This window comes from Salmo salar, chromosome 13, assembly GCF_965601325.2.
Source record: "Salmo salar chromosome 13, fSalSal1, whole genome shotgun sequence".
Classification (NCBI taxonomy): domain Eukaryota; kingdom Metazoa; phylum Chordata; class Actinopteri; order Salmoniformes; family Salmonidae; genus Salmo; species Salmo salar.
The window spans coordinates 19,473,732-19,486,902 of NC_138303.1; the positions used below are offsets into that span (position 1 = coordinate 19,473,732).

Consider the following 13,171-nt stretch of genomic DNA (forward strand, 5'->3'; position numbering starts at 1 on the left):
CGATTTGAGGGTGTTTCTTTTTTTATACTGCTGTAAACAATGTGGAAGAAATATGTCCTCTATGAAATGATTGTTTCACGTGAATAAGCATTTACGTAACATTATTCAATTAGCATTATTACCACTAAGCACTTATTTAGCATTAATGTAACTAGTCAATAGCCTTTCTTAATAACCCTTTAACCATTCTTTAACCATTCTTTAACCATTCTTTAACCATTCTTTAACCATTCTTTAGCCATTTAGTTTGTTTGTTGTTTGCTAATTATTTTTGCCTTTGTAGATTATTTGAGAATAAAACATACATCTCATCATTTCTACTGCTTTCTTTCCCTGAGAGATTAAAGTTAAGTTTTCTTATGTAATGGCTAAAACATCAACTGCTGGAAGATATTTGACATGAATAAGATCAATCATTAACTACAGTACCCATTATGGCAGTGATGTACTCTACATAATATCCAGCAGTTGTCAGTCACAGCCAAATTCATATTGTTCATCAAGCTTATATTCAAGTTTCTGAATGACTTGAATCAAAAATACAGCACAATGGGATAGTGTATCAGAACACACAATACATTTAGAGAGAGAGAGAAATGTAATCCTGTCAGATAATTAACAGTGGCCAGTCAGGGTGGTGGTCGCAATACAATTCTCAATGATCTTATGTCCTTTTGGAGGTAACAGGGGTTGCGTGCTGTGCTGTTGTGTGTTGTGTTGGCTCTACAGTTTCTGTCTGTGCTGTGTATTCCTGCTGTAGTGACCTGTCCTGTTTATGGGTCTATGTGTACACTCAGTTCAGAAAGAAAAGTGAAATGAAATCACAACTCAACACATGACATTGTCATCTTTCTGAAACGGAAACTTATTTTCGGTACCTCTTGAGACCACATGAGGGCTCTGTTTTAAAAACAGGTCAAAACTCCCCACATAATGACACAAGTAGTCTATTACAATCCAGATCATGACTTAAACAAATATTTGTAACAATTGTCATTGTATGACTTGATAAAGATTAGACAAAGAGTGGATGTGTGAACCTGTTTGTAGTTACATGTTTTGTGGTGAGTTTCAGGGCACTCTATGGGTGTCATAGGAGTATGACTTTGGCTTTCAGCAAGAACACTAATTATTTATGTACTTGAAATGACTGTAAATGGGATGTGGTGCACCAAGGACAATGTTGGATTACATTTAGTCAAAGAGCACTAGGCCTATAGCCTAGAGAAGGGCTCTGCAACCCTGTTCCTGAAGAGCTACCATCCTGTAGGTTTTCACTCCAACCCTGTTCCTGGAGAGCTACCATCCTGTAGGTTTTCACTCCAACCCTGTTCCTGAAGAGCTACCATCCTGTAGGTTTTCACTCCAACCCTGTTCCTGGAGAGCTACCATCCTATAGGTTTTCACTCCAACCCTGTTCCTGGAGAGCTACCATCCTGTAGGTTTTCACTCCAACCCTGTTCCTGGAGAGCTACCATCCTGTAGGTTTTCACTCCAACCCTGTTCCTGGAGAGCTACCATCCTGTAGGTTTTCACTTCAACCCTGTTCCTGGAGAGCTACCATCCTGTAGGTTTTCACTCCAACCCTGTTCCTGGAGAGCTACCATCCTGTAGGTTTTCACTCCAACCCTGTTCCTGTAGAGCTACCCTCCTGTAGGTTTTCACTCCAACCCTGTTCCTGGAGAGCTACCATCCTGTAGGTTTTCACTCCAACCCTGTTCCTGAAGAGCTACCATCCTGTAGGTTTTCACTCCAACCCTGTTCCTGGAGAGCTACCATCCTGTAGGTTTTCACTCCAACCCTGTTCCTGGAGAGCTACCATCCTGTAGGTTTTCACTCCAACCCTGTTCCTGGAGAGCCCTCATCCTGTAGGTTTTCACTCCAACCCTGTTCCTGGAGAGCTACCCTCCTGTAGGTTTTCACTTCAACCCTGTTCCTGGAGAGCTACCATCCTGTAGGTTTTCACTCCAACCCTGTTCCTGGAGAGCTACCATCCTGTAGGTTTTCACTTCAACCCTGTTCCTGGAGAGCTACCATCCTGTAGGTTTTCACTCCAACCCTGTTCCTGGAGAGCTACCATCCTGTAGGTTTTCACTCCAACCCTGTTCCTGGAGAGCTACCATCCTGTAGGTTTTCACTCCAACCCTGTTCCTGGAGAGCTACCCTCCTGTAGGTTTACACTCCAACCCTGTTCCTGGAGAGCTACCATCCTGTAGGTTTACACTCCAACACTGTTCCTGGACAGCTACCCTCCTGTAGGTTTTCACTCCAACCCTGTTCCTGGAGAGCTACCATCCTGTAGGTTTACACTCCAACCCTGTTCCTGGACAGCTACCATCCTGTAGGTTTTCACTTCAACCCTGTTCCTGGAGAGCTACCCTCCTGTAGGTTTTCACTTCAACCCTGTTCCTGGAGAGCTACCATCCTGTAGGTTTTCACTCCAACCCTGTTCCTGGAGAGCTACCATCCTGTAGGTTTACACTCCAACCCTGTTCCTGGACAGCTACCCTCCTGTAGGTTTTCACGCCCACCCTAATCTAGCACACCTGATTCTAATCATAAACTTGTTGATAAACTGAATCAGGTTAGTCACAACTGGGGTTGGATTGAAAACCTACAGGAGGGTAGCTGTCCTGGAACAGGGTTGGAGTGAAAACCTACAGGAGGGTAGCTGTCCTGGAACAGGGTTGGAGTGTAAACCTACAGGAGGGTAGCTGTCCTGGAACAGGGTTGGAGTGTAAACCTACAGGAGGGTAGCTGTCCTGGAACAGGGTTGGAGACTTCTGGACTAAAGTGTAATAAATTACACGACTACATTGCGTAAAAACACTCAGAATATGTCATATTCAGGCTTGTAGTCTACTTTTTTTCAGCAGGTTTGTGAGTTTGTATGCAAATGCATCCTAATGCCACTGGTTGGCAATGTATTGTACAAGTACAGTGCCTTCAGAAAGTATTCACACCCCTTGCCCCTTTCCACATTTTTTTTGTGTTACAGCCTGAATTAAAAAATGGATTCAATATTTTTTTTCCACACCCATCTACACACAATACCCCATAACGACAATGTGAAAACATGTTTTTAGACATTTTAGCAAATGTATTGAAAATGAAATGCAGAAATATCTCATTTACATAAGTATTCACACCCCTGAGTCAATACAAGAGCTTTGCACACCTGGATTGTACAATATTTTCAAATTATTCTTCAAGCTCTGTCAAGTTGGTTGTTGGTCATTGCTAGATAGCCATTTTCAAGTCTTGTCATAGATTTTCAGGCCAATTTAAGCCACTTAGGAAAATCTTGCTAATCATCTCCAGTGTATATTTGGCCTTGCGTTTTAGGTTACTGTCCTGCTGAAAGGTGACTTTTTCTCCCAGTGTCTCTTGGAAAGCAGACTGAACCAGGTTTTCCTCTAGGATTGTGCCTGTGCTTAGCTCTATTCTGTTAATTTTTATTCTTAAAAAAAAAAAACCCTAGTCCTTGCCAATGACAGCCATACCCATAACATGATGCAGCCACTACTTTATTGAAAATATAAAGTGTAGTTCTCAGCGATGTGTTGTGTTGGATTTGCAAATATAATGCTTTGTATTCAGGACATAAAGTTCATTTCTTTGCCACATTTTTTTGCAGTTTTACTTTAGTGCCTTATTGCAAACAGGATGCATGTTTTGGAATATTTGTATTCTGTTTATTCTGTAATTTATGTTAGTATTGTGGAGTAACTACAATGTTGTTGTGCCATCATCAGTTTTGTGCTATCACAGCCATCACTCTGTAACTGTTTTAAAGTCCCCATTGGCCTCATGGTGAAATCCCTGACTGGTTTTCTTCCTCTCCGGCAACTGAGTTAGGAAGGACACCTTTATCTTTATAGTGAGTAGGTGTATTGATACACCATCCAAAGTGTAATAATAACTTCACCATGCTAAGATAGATATTCAAAGTCTGCTTTTCACCCATCTAGGAATAGATGCCCTTCTTTGCAAGGCATTGAAAAACCTCCCTGGTCTTTGTGTTTGAATCTGTTTGAAATTCACTGCTCAACTAAGGGACCTTACATATAATTGTATGTGTGGGGTACAGAGATGAGGTCCTCATTCAACAACAAAAAACACTATTATTGCACACCGAGTGAGTCCATGCAACTTATGCGACTGTTTACTCCCGAACTTATTTAGGCTTGGCATAACAAAGGGGTTGAATACTTACTGACTCAATCCATTTTTATGAGTTTGTAAAAATGTCTAAATACATAATTCCACTTTGACATGATGTGGTATTGTGTGTAGGCAGACCAGTGACACAAAATCTCAATTTAATCCATTTTAAATTCAGGCTGTAACAACAAAATGTGGAAAAAGTCAAGGGGTTTGAATACTTTCTGACGGAACAGACACTGACCAAAGGCGCGAAATAATTAGCTATGGTTAGTTAGCCTACTTATAGTAAACAGATCATTATGAAAACAAAGTAGACAGGGGTGGAAAAGTAAGTGCTGTATCTTTAAGAGGCCGATCTATCCGATGCTTTGTTGTACAGAGGGGTCGGATGGGGGAAGGGCCCGAGCCGTGCATGATACAGACAAAACTTGCCTATGGCTCTCTCCGTCGATGGGGAACTGTGACAGGACGCAAAAGGAAAAGGGATCTTTCTCCTCACGACTGAAGCGTACGTACACTGTCGGGACCACAATGATATAATCACGAAAAAGGGGAAGACTGCCGAAGTTGGACCGGCGGAGATGAGCGGGGCCGTGATTGCGGCGATATACCGAGGTGTTGTTCTGCTATTGTTGCGCTGCTCGCGTGTTCCAGTTGGATTTTGAGACGGTAAGACGAAGGGTACTAGAAGGGTGACCTAAAATAAAGGCTATGGCGATAGCTAACTGGGTTTGTCTGCGTTGAATTCAGCCATACTTCCTTGGCCGAACAACTGCCCACCACCCTCGCCTTTAGGAAAATGTAGCACGGAATTCCTTGCCTCGCAGTGTATCCGTTCTCCCTTTCGCAACGAATGTTATTTTGTATTGCTTGTTACAAAAAGAGCAGAATCTGGGCCCATGGAAATAAACTTTATGGGTAGCTTGGGAAGGAAAGCGATTCTATTTAGCTAATAGGATTTGAACCCTCTGAAACTGGCCTATCTAACCTATTTAAATGTGCCGCGGATTACAGTTAAAACCTGTGGATTTCCATGTATTATCTTCGTGAGAAAAGTGTTCTAAAATGATGTAAATCGGGTTGTATATTCCCATAACTAGTGTGTGGTCAGCTACAGTTGATTGGTGCACGTCTGTCATTTTCTCAGTCCAGCACCTGTAGGCCTACTGCACAAAATATGACCCTAATAACATAGGTTTAGGCCTACACCTAAACTCACCTAGACATATTTCTAACAGTAAGGCAATATGCAAGTTTGACAGACCGTAGCCATATAGATGATCAACTCCAGAGAATAGGTTTTCATGGGTTTTCCCCCTCTTCATTAGGTATCCCTGTCTCTGTCTAGCCCCGGGCTGTGGAGATTGTTCTGAAAGGAAAAGGACAACAAACGGGGGAAGTGAACATGGCTGGGACCTCGGGCTTCTTTTCCAACGGACCCATTCCGTGGATTGAGAGTGACACCGAGATGAACAATCTTTACCGGGATCTGGAATTGGGGACCGTGTTGACTTTGTTTTACTCCAAAAAGTCCCAGCGACCTGAGAGAAGAACATTTCAGGTCAAACTTGAGACGAGGACAATTATCTGGACCCGAGGCACAGACAAAATAGAGGGAGAAAGTGAGTATGGCTCTCACATTTGAAAACGTGTGCAATGCACAGGCTGAATGATGTTCTGTTTCATCCAATGAATACAATTTAGGCCTATCTTTGTTAAAAAAATATTGGGTAACTGATCACACTGTCACAACTGGTCGTCACTGTCATACAGAATATGTTCTGACAGGAGAATATGATGCCAAACCGGTCTGTTTACCTGCTGTCATAAACAGGAATGTTTTTACAAAACAACAAAGCTGCAGGAGTGTCACACAATAACAAAACACTTGCTATGTAATTCTGTCCAGTAGCTTGTGATTAGACGAGTACAATTACAAAATTGTGTATTTGTTTGTACTATAATGAAGCAGTTATGGGATTTGAAGTGTGCTCAATGTTCAGATACTGGAAAAACCATGTCACACGAGGCCAGAGCAAATTCAAAAATTGGGGCCTATAGCCTATTGAAACATCCTTATTTGGCCCCATTTGAACATGGCCTACATATCATTTTGTCCCAGTGTTAAATAAAGTGTAGAAAAGCATGCTGGATAGAAGTGTCAAATTCATCACAGGCCCTGTGTGTTTTCGTGAAGGGAGTCTTGTGCGTGCGCCCCTCACTCTGAACGGTCTCCCGGGTAGCAGGATGCCTCTCACACAGCTGTACTCTGCTCCGGATGCAGCCAAGGAGAAAGGAAAAAGAGGTTTAAACGACCCCCACCACCATGTACCTATGGTTGTCCTTTGTTTGCTTAAATCCATACTTTAAAAAAATAAATAAAACCTTAATCTTATTGCTACAACCAACGACTGACTGATTTTTACATGAGATTCAATGTGCACAGCGCATACCATTTTATTAAAACGTATGGATTTCAGGAAACAAATTAAGGCACGCAACAACAAACACAGGTAAACGGTTTAACGTTTTACATTTTTGAAGTATGGATACATAGCAACTTTAAGGAGTCAGGTTAATTTAGAAAAAACAATTCTTTGCTCAACTCCGTGGAGGAGTTTCGGTACTTGACAACGTCGGCATATGATATCCTACTCTTTGAGTGAGATGATATTGGCGAATGTGTCTCCTTAAAAATAGAATGGATCATTTTTACTGGAAGTGTGGGATCATTTGGGAAAGAATCAGGGCGCCATTTTAGTGTTCCGACCTATCGACGACGGGGAGATCAGTGGGTCTCTCACATCACCACTGACTCAGCATTATTGTTGCCTGCTGGTTGCCTCCGAGAGGAAATAAAGAATCTGTGTAATTACCTGCTGTATGCCTATAGATAATTCTCCCTAGTAAATTATCAAATGTAATTTGAATTTAATACAAATCTAATTGTATTTGTCACATGTCCCGAATACAACAGGTGTAGACTTTACCGTGAAATGCTTACTTACAGCCCTTTTCCAACAATGCAGAGTTAAAATGTAAGAAAAGATGGGTAAATAAGACAAAAAGGAAATAACATTTACAAGGCCTACCTGTACCTAGTCAATGTGTCAATACCTCCTTAGTGATTGGTGTGCTCTTGGTCCCCTGATAAACATTTGGCATATAATAAGTGATGTAGTAGTATTCAAATTGTGACTGGTGAAAAGCAGTTCACTTACTTGATGTACCCTGACCACACAGGAGTGAAGGACTGCACGACATAACTGTTTTGGTGGCTCAGTAACCTATCAAACCCTACCCCAGCCGCCTCACTGCTGCTTTCCCCACCCTACCCTTGACTGAATCTCAAGCGAAGACCACAGCTTAGGTCTAAGTGCACCGCGACAATTCTACACGAAACAGACAGAGACCCAAAATGTCAGTGTGGCCGAGACAGTCCTGTCCCAAACACACATCAAGCAGGTGACCCCCTTACCTCATCTCAAACACACCAGGCCTGGTGTGTGGGTGTGTGTGCCTTTATCTAACCACAGTCATAGCTTGCATCAACACACAAACATCTGGGTTTTGGTGTAGTGGTAGACAGTATGTCTTTATACTCTCAGCCAGCTAGGAACATGCCGTAAATAAGCCTACTTGACAAATCTAAACTCTTGTTTGAACAGGTGTTACTGGGATTTCTTAACATGATACTTGTATGTTGTAAGACTTGCTGGTTTAGCTAGTGTCACTAAGACTGAAATCCCAGTGTTGGCAGAATGTAGCACTGGCACTTGCACTCAGTGTGACCTGAGAATGTGGACAACATAGGTTCTCATTTGTACCGACAAGCCTGAAGGCAGCGAGAGAGAATCGAGACACGCAGGACTCAATGATTCCCCCAGATATCTCCATGCCCTTGTTTAGTAAGCACAAATCAGTCCCAAGCCACTGCATAAACAACACAAACAAATCTGAAACCAAACCTGTTTTTTTTTCTGAGTGAAGCTATTTTTGAGTCCATAAGGATCATGCTTTATTAGAATCCCACTATAGGAAAGAGGGTTTACATGGATAAAGGCGTTGAGTTGGCTACATCAGTGACTGCACACAACAGAACCCGAAACCCAGTAACTGCAGACATGCAGTGGTGGCTGGCCTGGTTCCATTCTGTGTGGACCATGAGCTTCCTTTTGATAGTTATTGTAGCTGTCACATTGGATAAGATCTTCTGATGAATGACTAAAATGTAAATGTTGTGGTGAGATTCTGACGAATACTGTTTTTTTTTTTTGGTGGGAGATGTTTAGATATGCTGAAACCGTCTCAGATTTGAGAGAGAGGTGTGTGTTCCGGCAAAGGCACCTGCACGCCTCTGTGGAAACTCAGTCAGTATATGTAGGCCAATGGCATGCCTTGGACTAGGATTTTCCATCCTTTCAGTACACAAGTCTAATGAAAAAGGACAACCTCTGCAATACCACAGTCAAATATAGCCTGCATCATGGGTGACTGTGCATTGGCCAATTTAGTTTGTTCAAAGTTCAACAGCTCTGCTCTAATACTTCAAAACAAACTACTCTTCAGTGTAGTTTGTTATCCTTCCATGCTTTCATCCTCAAACATGCATATTATCCCTAAAGTAAACAAAGATAGTTGTGAGCCAATGAGAGGAAGGTTAATGGGGTAGAGGGAAGTAAAGTGGAGAGCAGAGAGGGAGAGACGTGTTGGTATGTTAGTCAGGATGCCTCCTCTCCTCTCCCTGTGTAAGGTCACACCTCTGGCTAGCTCTTATTTCCTGGAGCCTCTCAATAACTCTGTAAATATTTAGACTGACTTACATGTTCTCTCGAATATCAACCTGTCAGATTGACTTAGTCTCAACGGAAGTCGGCTGCATAGATGCATGTGATGCAAAGTAGATGTGTGTTTTGTGTGTGTGAGATTCTTCGAGATGAAAGAAGGTGGGTACGTACGCACACACAGACACACCGTGTAGGCGGCAGAGCAGCACAGGATGTGGTTTAGGGCAGGAAGAGGAGCAGGAGCAGAGCTGTGTGTGAATATCTTATCGCCTAACTAACTGCACCAGGACAATCGGTGTACCTCAACACTGTCACTAACACAATCCCACTTTGCTACTGTCCGTAACTTCAACTCTCCATATGCTTTACAGCTCATTCTTCTGGCCAAATTAGAACTTGAGATGCCCATTTATACAGTAACTAGTTGTCTTGCACAAATCTCCCATTGACGTGATTTATGACGAAGTTCAAGGGATGCCGTATATGCACTGAGTTGGGCTATTCAGGTTTCTGTTCATTAGCTTTTGATCACCATCTGCAAGGCAAAGAAGGAAAGCTCTTGTTCTGTCTCCTCTGTTGAGGCCCGGTCGGCCCTTATAGTGAGCAGGTGTGTGTGTGGCTTGAGGTTGTGGTCCTCTGAAGGTCTTTCCCTTGGCCAGTCTGTTGCAATAGTGTGGCTGGACTAAAGAGCAGTGTCTTAATATGTCATGCATTGGTAACCCTCTGCTCTGCTTGACAATGTGCAAACCAAATGTGATTGGTGGATACTGTTTAGCTAACCTTAACAGACTGTTTCATGTTGGAGTGACTTGGCTGACCCCTGTATGTGTCTCCCCTCCAGTTGATATCCGAGAGATAAAGGAGATCCGAGCGGGCCAGAAGTCTCGGGACTTTGAGCGCTATGTGGAGGACTCTACAGCACGACTAGACCAGGCTCACTGCTTCGTCATCCTACACGGCACTGAGTTCCGCCTCAAAGCGCTCAGCCTAGCAGGTAAATACTAAGTACACACCAAAGCTTTCCGTTTTGTCAGGTAGAGACACACCCATACCATATTATGGAACTTGAATGTCAGGACTTTGACGCCTAACCCTTGACCTCTCTCCCCAGCGACATCTGATGAGGAGATGACCATGTGGGTGAAGGGGCTGACCTGGCTGGTGGCAGACACACTCAAATCCCCCACCCCTCTACAGATAGAGAGGTACACCTTTATTCGGTTGGGTAGGCTGAGTGGGCATCACTTGATGGTACGTTGCAAATGGTTATCGCAGCACTTTGGGTGTCGAAGACTCATTCTTCAATGTAACTCTTTTTTTCACCCAGGTGGTTACGGAAGCAGTTTTATGCCGTCGATCGCAACAGAGAAGACAAGTAAGTTAAATCAATCAGTGATTTTGGATATGAACTAAATACAGTATCATCGGAAAGTACTCAGACCCCTTGACTTTTTCCACATTTTATGTTATGTTACAACCTTATTCTAAACTGGATACATTTTATTTTTTTTACTCGGCAATCTACACACTACCCCATAAAGACAAAGTGAAACAGTTTTTTAGATGTATTTTTAAATGTATAAAAAATTTAAAACAGAAACCTTTACACAAGTATTCAGACCGTTTGCTATGAGACTGGAAATTGAGCTCGGGTGCATCCTGTTTCCATTGATCATCCTTGAGATCCTTGATTGGAGTCCACCTGTGTTAAATTCAATTGACTGGACATGATTTGGACAGGTACACACCTGTCTATATAAGGTTCCACAGTTGACAGTGCACGTCAGAGCAAAAACCAACCCATGAGGTCAAAGGAATTGTCTGTAGAGCTCTGAGACAGGATTTTGTCAAGGCACAGATCTGGGGAAGGGTACCAAAACAATTCTGCAGCATTGAAGGTCCCCAAGAACACATTGGCCTCCATTATTCTTAAATGGAAGAAGTTTGGAACCACCAAGACACTTCCTAGAGCTGGCCACCTAGACAAACTGAGCAATCGGGGAGAAGGGTCTTGGTCAGGGAGGCCAAAAGGCATCTAAAGACTCTTAGACCTTGAGAAACAAGATTCTCTGGTCTGATGAAACCAAGATTGAACTCTTTGGCTGAATGCCAAGCATCACATCTGGAGGAAACCTGGCACCATCCCTACGGTGAAGCATGGTGGTGGCAGCATCATGCTGTGGGGATGTTTTTCAGCAGCAGGGACTGGGGACTAGTCAGGATTGAGGCAAAATGAACGGAGCGAAGTACAGAGATTCTTGATTAAAAACCTGGGTTCAGTACAAGTCTCTGAATGCCCAGCCAGAGCCCGGACTTAAACCCGATCTAACATCTCTGGAGAGACCTGAAAATAGTTGTGCAGCTTCGCTCCCCATCTAACCTTACAGAGCTTGAGAGGATCTGCAGAGAAGAATGGGAGAATCTCCCCAAATGCAGGTGTGCCAAGCTTGTAGCATCATACCCAAGAAGACTCTTCGCTGTATTGCTGCCAAAGGTGTTCCAACAAAGTGCTGAGTAAAGGGTCTGAATACTTATGTAAATATATATATTTTTTAAATAAATTAGCAAAAATGTTTAAACCAATTTTTGCTTTGTCATTATGGGGTATTCGAATCAAATTGGATTAGTCACATGCGGCGAATACAACAGTGAACTGCTTACTTACGAGCCCCTAACCAACAATGCAGTTTCAAAAAATACAGATAAGAATAAGAGGTAACAAGTAATTAAAGAGCAGTAGTAAAATAACAATAGTGAGACTTTATACAGGGGGGTACCGGTACATAGTCAATGTGTGGGGGCACCGGTTAGTTGAGGTAGTATGTACATGTAGGTAGTGCTATGCATAGTTACTTTAATAAATTACAACAGAGAGGAGCAGTGGTGTATGGGGGTAGCCATTTGACTAGCTGTTCAGGAGTCTTATGTCTTGGGGGTAGAAGCTGTTTAGAAGCCTCTTGGACCTAGACTTGGCCCATGCCAAATCTTTTCAGTCTCCTGAGGGGGAATAGGTTTTGTCGTGGCCTATTCATGACTGTCTTGGTGTGCTTGGACCATGTTAGTTTGTTGGTGATGTGGACACCAAGGAACTTGAAGCTCTCAACCTGCTCCACTGTAGCCCTGTTGATGAGAATGGGGTGTGCTCGGTCGTCTTTTTCCTGTAGTCAACAATCATCTCCTTTGTCTTGATCACATTGACGGAGAGGTTGTTGTCCTGGCACCACACGGCCAGTTCTCTAACCTCCCTATAGGCTCTCTCGTCGTTGTCGGTGATCAGGCCTAACACTGTGTCATTGGCAAACTTAATGATGGTGTTGGAGTCGTGCCTGGCCATGCAGTCATGAGTGAACAGGGAGTACAGGAGGGGACTGAGCACGCACCCCAGAGGGGCCCCTGTATTGAGGATCAGCGTGGCAAATGTTGTTACCTACCCTTACCACCTGTGGGTGGCACGTCAGGAAGTCCAGGATCCAGTTGCAGAGGGAGGTGTTTAGTCCCATGGTCCTTAGCTTATTGATGAGCTTTGAGGGCACTGGTGTTGAACGCTGAGCTGTAGTCAATGAATAACATTCTCACATAGGTGTTCCGTTTGTCCAGGTGGGAAATGGCAGTGTCGAGTGCAATAGAGATTGCATCATCTGTGGATCTGTTGGGGCGGTTTGCAAATTGGAGTGGGTCTAGGGTTTCTGGGATGAAACCAGCCTTTCAAAGCACTTCATGGCTACAGATATGAGTGCTACGGGTCGGTCGTCATTTAGCCAGGTTACCTTGGTGCTCTTGGGCACAGGCACTATGGTGGTCTGTATAAAACATTTTAGTATTACAGACTCTGACAGGTAGAGGTTGAAAATGTCAGTGAAGACACTTGCCAGTTGGTCAGCGCATGCTCGCAGTACACGTCCTGGTAATCCGTCTGGCCCTGCGGCCTTGTGAATGTTGACCTGTTTAAAGGTCTTACTCACATCGGCTGCGTAGAGTGTGATCACACAGTCTTCTGGAACAGCTGGTGCTCTCATGCATGTTTCAGTTTTTTTTTTTGCCTCAAAGCGAGAATAGAAGTAGTTTAGCTCGTCTGGTTGGCTTGTGTCACTGGGCAGCTCTCGGCTGTGCTTTACTTTGTAGCCTGTAATGGTTTGCCAGCCCTGCTACATCTGAAGAGCGTCAGGGCCGGTGTAGTACAATCTTAGTCCTGTATTGATGCTTTGCTTGTTTGATGG

At 43.4% G+C, this 13,171-nt stretch overlaps 1 protein-coding gene across 3 annotated transcripts in view; it reads left to right on the forward strand.

The window, feature by feature from the left end:
• The first annotated feature begins 4,533 nt into the window (after positions 1–4,533).
• The window catches only part of plcg1 (phospholipase C, gamma 1), a 42,634-nt gene continuing 33,996 nt past the window's right edge, over positions 4,534–13,171 (forward strand). For all 3 annotated transcript variants that reach the window (XM_082959880.1, XM_014134666.3, XM_014134667.3), the window contains exons 1-5: positions 4,534–4,836; positions 5,496–5,789; positions 9,796–9,948; positions 10,066–10,159; positions 10,282–10,329. In XM_082959880.1, coding sequence (XP_082816006.1) covers positions 5,573–5,789; positions 9,796–9,948; positions 10,066–10,159; positions 10,282–10,329 — 512 coding nt within the window. In that variant the 5' untranslated portion in view covers positions 4,534–4,836; positions 5,496–5,572. The remainder of the gene's footprint in view (positions 4,837–5,495; positions 5,790–9,795; positions 9,949–10,065; positions 10,160–10,281; positions 10,330–13,171) is intronic.